At 38.1% G+C, this 10,881-nt stretch overlaps 1 protein-coding gene across 1 annotated transcript in view; it reads right to left on the bottom strand.

Moving 5' to 3' along the window:
* Positions 1-2,067: 2,067 nt before the first annotated feature.
* LOC140328408 (retinol dehydrogenase 16-like) overlaps positions 2,068-10,881 on the bottom strand; it is a 12,366-nt gene continuing 3,552 nt past the window's right edge. Inside the window, exons 3-6 of the mRNA XM_072407966.1 lie at positions 8,285-8,618; positions 6,028-6,286; positions 3,631-3,794; positions 2,068-2,675 (exon numbers count right to left, since the gene is read on the bottom strand). Of these exons, the coding sequence (XP_072264067.1) occupies positions 2,461-2,675; positions 3,631-3,794; positions 6,028-6,286; positions 8,285-8,597 (951 nt within the window). The 5' untranslated portion in view covers positions 8,598-8,618 and the 3' untranslated portion in view covers positions 2,068-2,460. The remainder of the gene's footprint in view (positions 2,676-3,630; positions 3,795-6,027; positions 6,287-8,284; positions 8,619-10,881) is intronic.

Here is a 10,881-nt window from a genome sequence, read left to right as displayed (position 1 = left end):
TCAAAACCACCCACACCAATCACTTACATTATTATTATTCTTTAACATACAAAATAAAACACTTACACCATTGTATTGGAAATAATTGGCCACAGCAGCCCCTTTATTAATACCAGGACATAATAACAACCAACAACTTGTTTGGTACACATTGGTCCATGAAAGTCGCCCATCTTCCTTCATCATCTCGCTGACTCCGCTCCACCATCAGGCCCCCAGACGCCCATACACCGCCACAGGGACAGTTAGCGGATCTCTCTCGTCAACTTAGCCTCCACAACAACCAAGTGTTATGCAAGGCCAACCTTACTGTCAAAACCCAAAACCCAAAAATCTTTTTGTGCCCCCATTTCCCATTACCCCACCTTTTTATTCCATGGACCCCACCAAAAAATGCCCAACCGGCTGCTATGACAATAGCCCCCTCCACATCCGAAAAGCTTAGGGAGGGAGGGTGGGAGCGTTAATCCCGAATTTTCTTTTAAAATGATGTCCCCAACCCCTGGGACCCCTCCTTTTAAACCCTATCATGTAACCTTCCCCTTTATTCACCCCCCAATCCAAAAACTCCATTTTCCCGCACTTTCATATCTTTCCTCCCCTTTCACCTCCCCCTCTTTTTTTTTTTTTTACATGAACTTTTCACTCTGCTTGCTCAGCCTTATCTACTCCCCTTGTCACGAGGCCCTTCGCCTATCCTTACGCTACAGGCCTGCTGATGAACAATCAAGCACTGTACACAGTACCTGTTCGGTTCCATGAAGAGGAAAGAGGAAGGATGAAGACTCAGTTGTGCTTTCCTCCACTGACATTATTAGCAGTCATTCCCGATGGTCTGGCGTGGTGGATTGATGAGTGATGTTGTGTGATTCCTGTACAAATATCAGATTTTTGATCCAAGACAAGTACAACTATTCATCCGACGTGTATGAAACCTTAGAAGTCAGAAGATCATTTCAAAAGGTGCAGGACCTGTGTGTCTTTGCTTCTGGGGAGATTGAACCTTTCCTGCACAAAGACCTGTGGGAAAACCTGGTTTCTGGAAAAAATGACTACTGACCCAGGTTTTGAAGGTACTCTGCCTGTAAAAAGAACTGAGCATAGAGAGACATGGATAGAGAGTGTTTAGGATGAATCCAATGGATCAAAAGCTCTTTCTAAGAACCATACTGTCATAGCAGAAAAATCAGTATGGCTATTTATACATAGTAAGAAAAATTGAAATTGGAAAGTGTGAGCTATCTGGAAAGATAAGCTATGTACACAAACATCTATTCATCTTTCAAGATTTTTTTCAGTAACAGATGAACAATCGAGCACTGTACACAGTACCTGTTCTGTTCCATGAAGAGGAAAGAGGAAGGATGAAGACTCAGTTGTGCTTTCCTCCACGCCTCCCGATGTTCTGGCATGGTGGATTGATGAGTGATGTTGTGTGATTCCTGTACAAATATCAGATTTTTGATCCAAGACAAGTACAACTATTCATCTGACATGTGTATGAAGCCTTAGAAGTCAGAAGATCATTTTAAAAGGTGCAGGACCTGTGTGTCTTTGATTCTGGGGAGATTGAACCTTTCCTGCACAAAGACCTGTGGGGAAACCTGGAAAAAATGACTACTGACCCAGGTTTTGAAGGTACTCTGCCTGTAAAAAGAACTGAGCATAGAGAGACATGGATAGAGAGTGTTTAGGATGAATGCCTGTTATCATATGATAGTTAATTGTTAATTTTTCTCTTGGCACTTCTGACAGCCTCATAGTACACCTAATCCTGTTAACTTGTTTAAGTTTTAGCAAAATGATCAGAATTTTTTTTAAATGTCACATTTACAACAGTAAACCTGTTGTAAATATGAGTGTTTAAAACCAACCTTTGCATTGAGACATGCCTCCGGGATATTCTACAATGCAACATGGTTGAGATGTGTGTTGTGCAGTACCCTGTAGTGCCATTTTTACTATTGAAAAATAATGATTGGATAATTGAATAATGACCTATAGTGCTTGTTATGCAATTGCAACACAACTTTAATAATGCAAATCACAAAAGCAACACATTAGAAATGAATTCTTCAGTATTTTGATATTTAAAAATAACAGTACTGTGGTCCAATACAAAGATCTTTAACCATTGTCAGTCCCATCCTTGCCTCCATCTTTTTCCTATAATGAATGTTCAGAAAGAGATGGATGCAGGGATAAGTTCATATTTAAATGATTATAATGGCTACATGTTTCAGGCCTAGACACAACTATGTGGAGCCTAAAGACCTTTTATTTGTACAGTTGTTGTATATTGTGATATTTTAAGAATTTATTATTGCACATTATCAAAAAGCATGGATAATTCATGTTGTAGCTATTCGAAATATTCTCAACACAAACACACAATTATGATACAGATACAATTTTTTGAAGACCTCTCTAGCAGTAAAGAGATTAATGTGGAAGGCTGGATCAGATTGCCTGGGTTGGTTTAGGCCGTCCAATAGTAAGAACAAAGTCCAAGACCACAGTTGGCAGATAAGACAGAGACACTAGGAATTTGGCATCCCATCCTGCAGAGTAACGCGTCCAGGGGTGAACTGCTGTCAATGCATGCTCCATGCAATCTACGACACGGGACAGTTTGGTGGACTGGAACTTTGACAAAATGTCAGTAAAGACGTAAACTGAAACAAAAAAAATACAGTATAAAGTATGTATCTTAGTGAAAAATCATGTCTTTACAATGAGCGAATGAGTTTGCAACATGGGCAAATTAGCAAACTGAATTTTAAGATGAAATAAAATGCTAAATACATAAAGCGGCTAGTGCAGGTTAGATTATATGCTAGGTTAGGACACTATATTTAAGTTCATATAAGGTAATGGTTAAATCCTTTTTTAATTTCTTGCTGATTTTTGTTTGTTTGTTTTTTTTTTTTAAATAGAGATACAGCAACTATAAATATATGTCCTCCAAAGTTACAGGAAATTCAATCCTAAACTCTGTACCGTTGCTGGATGTACGTTTCTGCACACTATGGTCTCTGATCGTCCCAGATAAAATTGCAGTGTGACCACAGACACCCCTGCAAGGTCAGATCTCTAACCTACTAACTACTAACAAGGACTATTGTAGTCATTGCAAAATACCTCCTATATAGGTGACAACTGTTACATTTTGGATCTCCCATTACTTTTCACCCTGGTGAATAGGCATGAGCGAGAATGCCTCTGACATTCTTTTGAAAATTTCCTCACACTTCTGATGGGTCTGAAAAAATTTGGCGAAGCGATTTTGCGGACCTATCGGAAAATCAAGGAAATCATTACAGGAGGATTCCCATGGCTGCAATGGAGCGGTGGGAATCCTCCTGTGTGCAATTCCCAGGTACTAGAGGTTAAATCAGGGCTTGTATATGTAGAATTATGTCATTAAAACAAGTCTGTCATTAGATAAAGTGAAACATTTTCAGGGGTTTTGGACACTTATTCAACTTCTGTACTTTATGATAAATACGGTGTCCTACGCAAACATCTCCCTGCATGAATACTGGGCATTCATTTAAAAAGCAGTTTTAAAGTTAAAAGACCAAATAATGATCAATAATGTGTTTTTCATTGTATTAACTATTTACTTACATTTCCCATAATATTCCAATCCATAGGCTTTCTGGACCTCTTCTGATGCTTTCTTCCAGTAGTGCCTTATACTTTCTTTAATTAGTTTTGGGCTGTTTTCTTGTGTACTGTAATAGCCACACTCAATTATGCACACTTTTACTCCGAATGGATGCATTTCACGCCTAAAAAGAACACATATTATTACATTCACACTTGCTATATAGATTAATCTTTTCTCTTTTAGTACTGCGCTCCTAAGTCCATTTTTCACAAGGCACAAAGGCAGGATGATGAGTTATTATCATTAATATTAAACTGTATGCCAAAATGTCACGCAGCACTGTACAATAAATAGGGGTTGCAAATGACAGACGGATACAAAAAAAGACACAGGCGGAGGAGAGGACCCTGTCTATGAGAGCCTACAATCTAATGGCTCTATTTATAAAACAGGGATCAGACATTCCCTCAAACATTACCTGGTGTGAATCAATTACTGTTATTAAAACACATAAACCAGGAAGATTCCCATGAGGGAATGTCTGAATGCCTGTTTAATAAATAAAAACCTAGTCAATTTCACTCATGATTGATATATTTTCCAAACAAATTAATGTAAAATATTCAAGAATTTTATGTAAACTTTTGGTTAACTTTTGGACCTCACGGACCACTAAATCGCATGCGTGGGGAGCCATGTATCACTCAAAGGGGAAAAAACTTCCCCCAGAGTGACGTCATGATGCCAGAGCCGCGCACCACCAAATTTTATACCTGAACAAGACAGCTGCCCTGTGTGTCTTTTACACTTTAGGCTTTGCTAGTGAAGGGACCAAGGGCCATTTCAGATAGTGTTCTACCGCATCCCCCAATGCCTTTGCATGCAGCTGCAGTGAATTGCTGTTCCTGGAAGCGTCAAGTCATTTCTCTCTGCGTGATTACTTTTCCTCCTTTGGAAGAAGAACCACAACTGCACATGTGCAAACATAATACAAAAATGCATTCTAGTGGTACAAAAAATTCAAAATATTTAACATAAACATGTCTCATTAATTATCTCTTAGGCTTCGTACACATGTCAGATGATTCTAGTCTGATAATCATCTCAGGGCTGATATTAGATGAGAATCTGGTGTGTGTACAGCGCTTGTTGTTCATGGATCCGTCCTGGCGGATCCATGAATAATGAACAATTGTAATGTAAATGAAGGTTAGAGAGAGCGCAGTGGGGTGCCGCTCCGTCATTCTCCTCCCTCCCCTCTCCATAGAGCAGTACAGAACTTGTTCATGCATCGTGAAAAATAATTACTGAATGTGTGTACGCAGCCTTAGATATAATTTCAAAGTAACATTAAAGAAGTAAATTAAATAGTAAAAATCTACAGAAAAAATGTCAGTATGCCTTACTCTTTTGAAGAACAATAATATATGCGATAAAATAATAGAACATTATATACATAACAATGTAGGTAAGTACAATGAACTGAAATGAACTTTATAAGTTACAGAGAGTCATGGACTGGGACGTCTGTCTAATCAGCAATGTATAAATTCAGCATTAGACATAGGGTAGTTAAACAAGAGGTGGAGGAGGCTATTGAGGGTGGAACTTGAAAAAATAATAAAAAAAATGTACTAAATGAAACAACTGGTTTGACAACAAACATAATTACAGTGGATATGAAAGCAGCTGGAAGTTTTACTTAGTCCAAACTGGTTTTAGTTTTCCCCTGTAGAACACCTAAAAAACATCCATGACCAGTATTTAAAAAAAAATTCTATCAGCTCATCCAGGTCCGCCATTCTCAACCAGGCACCCGTGGAACCTCAGGGTTCCTCCAGAGGTTTCTAGGGTTTTCACAAACTGTGGCTGATTGACCTCCCATTTGATTATGCCTTAGTTCTAGGGCCAACACCACTTTGTAGAACCAGCTGCATGTTTTAGTTGTCTATAAAGGTGGTATTCTAGCTCCCCCTGTAGAGAGGGGATTCTTTCCACTGGCCACTAATTTAGGAGGCACTTTCTCCACTGATCCCTATTTAGCAGGGATTCCCCAGGACCCGAGTGTTATTTTAAGGACTAATTAAGGTTAAAGTGGTTTAGACTAATCCAGATAGTAGAATCTCTTATCTGTTGTGTCTGTATTACCAGTTTTTAGTTAAAGAAAAAAAAGTGTATGCTATATTCATATGTAAGTGGCTTGTTCAGTTTAAAGCTATGTTTAATCTGTTTGAATTTTGCCTTCCCTAGTTTCACAGGTCTCTAGTTTTTGGGTTTCTGCAGTCAGGGAGCTTACTGAAATCTGGAAGCCAACACCCCCACAACACAGGGGTCATGTTGAGGAGGCCTGGCATTGGCAAACAAAGGAGGATCTACAATAAATTATATACAATTAGACAACTGTACTAACTTACCGTAGACTATCAGAAAATGACTCTACTCCATATTTAGACATGCAATACCCCCCTCCGCACGTTGTTATTCTACCGGCCACACTTGTTACATTCACAACACGACCTCTGGCTTTCCGAATCAGTGGCAAAAGATTCAATGTAACATCAACAACACCCAAAAGATTTACATTGATAATTTTGAAGAAATCATCCTTAGTCAGCCATTCATTGTTACAGCTTGGGATTCCTGTTCCTGCATTGTTCACTAACCCCCAGAGTCCTAAAATGAAATGTGAAAAGAAATAATGAAATGTTTTTTTTTATGAAAATCACATTATGAAACTTGACTATTACATTGTTGGGGTTATATTTAGAAAAATATTCATACTTTAAAATATTATTGTTGGGGTATTTCCAGTGTAGTGAATGCAACTTAATAGGTATTTATGCAGTGCAAAGCATGTGCACAATATTGCAATGTATGATCATATATGTTGTAGAGCACTTCAGGGTGCATTGGCCTCTAGTTTAACAGTGTGTTATGGTCAAAATGAATGGCAGTATAATGCAGTTTTAATTAGGAATTAATGTGAACTGTGGTAAAATTCACATGTGTAAATGAGCCCTTAAAACGAGGGAGGATGCCTGCATTGTTCATCACTGGGATTAAGCTGCCCTACAACAGGCTAACCAAGACTTTTTTTATGGGCCTGCAACAAATGTGGCCACCCATTGTATGGCCAATTCCTATAAATATTGACAGTTGGCAGGGTTAGCTTTATTTATGTGCCTTTTTGTATCACCAAAATACCAACATTTCATATAAACTCAGTTAAACAATTATTATTATTATTTATAATATTATGAATAATAATAATTAACAGTATTTATATAACGCCAACATATTACGCAGCACTGTACATTAAATAGGGACATTGTCACAATATACCAGGATACTAGGATAGGATATGCTCAACATGAAAGAGTTGACCCTAGCATGGGGGTTTTTCTTTTGGTGCCAAATGTTGTATGGTGACAGGTGTTTGTAATGGAAGTCTGGCCCCAGACATGATCACCCATGCAATTGTGCAGGACCATGGAAAAGATTGTACAGCTGAGAATGGTATTAATTTATTAAAATATTTAGGAATATTTGAAAGGAGAAACGTGCATATCAAATGTGTTTTTTATGAATGGGTGTTCAAAGTAAAACATAGACTGTCACCATATTCACTAATCTAGGTGATTGTTAATTTAGCTATGCAACTTTACCCAATCAGCAAAGTGGTTTACTGAAAAATAAGAAATCCATCTTCCATATCAGTGGTAATGTGCCTGCTTCTTTCCATTGAATCAGTCTTAAGCTGCGTACACACTTCCAATTTTTATCGTTGGAAATGAACTACGAACGAACGACCGATTGGCCAAAAATCCTTCGTAAAAAAAGTAACCAACGATGCCCACGAAAGAGGATAGTCGTTGGATCGGCGGATCGAATTGGACGACGATCGTTGACCATCTATCGTGTGTACGGTCGTTCAGTGATCGTCCATGGTCTGAGCATGCGCGGTGAACGAACGTTCGCTCACTTCCTGTGGTGCACGTCACTTCCTGTATCGTTCAAACGATCGCATCTATCGTGTGTACAATATCTTTGAACGATCGTGTCGTTATCTTAGGTACAGGATCTGTGCCATACGATCGTTCACAGATATCGTGCAGGATCGTTCGTCGTTCGTTTACCAACGATAAAAATTGGAAGTGTGTACGTAGCTTTACTGTTTGTTCACCCCTACAACACCAACCCTACAAAGGTGCTAGTGGCTGGTGGGTTCATTGCCCTTGAATTTTTATATTTTTAACTGGATGTAAAAGTTGTTTCTATTTTGTGGATCAGAATAGTTAGGTTTCTTCATGTTACTATGAAATAGTGAGATGGACAAGCTCCATGCACTCGAAGTGTTAAAGCTTTGCCTAGTAAAGCATAAATTATTTGCTGAAAATAACCATTTGGACCATCTAACATTTATTTATTTTATAATAAAGTTGAGTGGAATACCCTTTGCAAGCACAGAGCAAAGATAAAATATATTATAGTAATAATTTTAGCTATTTGTGTACAACTTGTAGTATTTAAAGTGTAAAAATCTAGTCTATTTAAAGTTAAAAAAAACTAAAAAAAGTGACGCTTTACTGCTGTAATTTTTATATATTTTTTAACATTTTAAAATGTATTCAAACAAAAGCTAAAAAATTCTATAAAAAAGAAAATCCTCACCTTCATCTTTAACAACAGATGAAACCCAAGTGACAGCTGCAATTACACTCTGACTGTCAGTGACATCCAAGATTACAGTCTGAATGTTCTTGGAGGTCTCTTTCTTGAGGTTTTCGGCTCCAACTTCGGTCAGACAAGCAGCCAGAACCTTCATTCCACGCCTGTCTAACTGCTTTGCCAACAAGTTCCCAAATCCAGAATCACATCCAGTGATAAAAACATATTTATCTCTAACTTTCTTCAATATGAGGCTCTGTCTGTACCATCTGAACAGATATATTATACCCAAAACCACCAGCAGAGGAAGCCACATGTCTTCAATAGAATAGAGTTACTGTAGTAAGAACAAACGTAAAGGCACAACCAGAATTAATAAATATTGCTTACATATAGTAAGTATAGTAATACTGCTACTTTTTACACAGAAGAGTAAAATAAATCACGTAGGCTAACGTGTAGCTACTTGCATGGCTTATAATCTTTATACAATTTTACATCATCCACTTTAAGTGCATTGGCGCTTTATATATTATATAATATTTCCCTTATATATATTATTCAGGATTAAGCATTTTTCTCATGTGCGCATTTCCAACCAACAGCCTGAGCTCCAGGGTTACTTGAACGTGTCCACCAGACTAGAGGCCCAGTCAAAGAGGCCTAGATCCTGTCTTACTTTTTTAAAAGCAGAATTATTTGTCATGTTCAATGTTCAATGTAAATTATCTTTTAAAATTTGTATTTTTATTTATTTTAATTACTTTACACATAAAACTCAAGAAAATACACAGAATTTTTTTATTTAGAAAAACAGCATTTTTTTTATTAAAGTCAGTTACATCTCAGTCACCAAACTAAGAGAAAATCCCCTTGCAAAGTAAAAAAAAAGTATGGTCCAATGAACATGGTCCATTCTTTTAGTAAAACTTCCACAATGACATTGCTGATATAATGTTCTATCTGTGCATGTACATATAGACACTTCAGTGCAATTCTTCAGTGCAAACATACCATAGTTATTTCGCCATGATCTTGTTCATTTCCCATTAGTAAAACTTCTTCAACATTGAAAACTTTAAAATAACTCTAAATAGTTGGTTATATTTTGCAAATTTTACTGTACTATTTTGGTTATAGTTTCCCATTTTTTCCATTAGCAGTATTTAAATATCCCAAATGAATTTTCAGAACTATTTCCCTTTAAGACAAGCTACATAAAATTATTTTGCTTGTTTAGCAATACACAACACGCTGTAACCTTGACACTGTTTAGTAGTTATCTTCTAGATTTTTTATAAGCTTTGTCCAGAGTACAGAAAAAAAACCAATTCACATTCTGCATTGAAAGCAAATCTGTTGCTGGGTTAAAACAACTGTGAAATTTAAAACTAAAGCTGCGTACACACTTCCAATTTTTGTCCTTGGAAAGGATCTTTCACGATCCTTTCCAGCGACAAGGGAGTGCACGATGCATGAACGGTGCTGTACATACTCTCCATGCTCTATGGAGAGGGGAGGGGGAGAGCGACGGAGCGGCACCCTGCTGCACGCTCTCCCCTTTCCTTTCATTAGGATCGGCTGTTGTCCATCGTCCGTGGATCCGGCAGGTCGGTCGTCCGGACGATGGACGACACCGACTGTACACACGGCAGATTTTCGCCCGATAATTGGCCGATGCCGATTATCGGGCGATAAAAATCTGACGTGTGTGTACGTAGCTTTAAGGTGCATTACTTGCAAAAGAAGAGGCTTTATATCCACCTGGCCCACTACCCCCATGTATCCCCTACATTTCTTCAATTTTTGCTCTGTTCAAAAGCTACGGCCAACCTAAACAAATCTTCAAATTCCAAATCTGTTGGAAGTACCGAATGCCTGTAACCGTGACACTTACTGAAGTTCCTATGTTAACCCCTATGTCACTACTGTGTCCTGTAGAACCACCAAAAGCAGTGACCAGGAACTAGGCCAAACAATCCTAATGTATTCCTACACTATTTCCAATGTGTCCATAATGCTTTGAGGCTTCACAATTATGATAGTTTACAAATGGCTATACTTTAAAATAATGTTTGCTAATGAGACCTCCTTAACAGTCTGATTAAATCGTGTGGTAATTGGAACCTAAATTCTGTCTTTCTTTGTTCTTTCTTGCACATTGTGGCTACAACAGTAAAGTATATACTCACTGGCCACTTATTTTGGGGGCTGAACTCTCTTTTGCCTTCAGAATATCTTTATAGCATAGTTTATCATAATAGGATAGACCTGGTCAGCAACACAGTAAGCTGTGACATTTAAACAATGCTCAGGTGGTACTAAGGAAGCAAAGTGTGCCAAGCAAATATTCCCTACACCAGTACACCCCCATTCAAGGCAGGATGGATAAATGCTTTCATGTTGAAGCCTACTTTTGACTGTGTCGCTCAGAAATTGGGACTCATTGGACCAAGCAATCTTCCTTTGTCCAATATTGGTGAGACATTGATGCAAATTGTAGCCCCTGGTGCCTGCTCCTAGCTGGCAGGGGTGGTCCTCCATGTGGTCTTCTAGTGCAGTACCTCTTCTGTTTTAAAGTTTGACATGTAGAATGTTCA

The sequence above is a fragment of the Pyxicephalus adspersus genome, chromosome 1 (assembly GCF_032062135.1).
Source record: "Pyxicephalus adspersus chromosome 1, UCB_Pads_2.0, whole genome shotgun sequence".
NCBI classification, from domain to species: Eukaryota; Metazoa; Chordata; class Amphibia; order Anura; family Pyxicephalidae; genus Pyxicephalus; species Pyxicephalus adspersus.
Note: the sequence above shows the minus strand (reverse complement) of the source record. Positions and strands in the feature narration are given on the sequence as shown.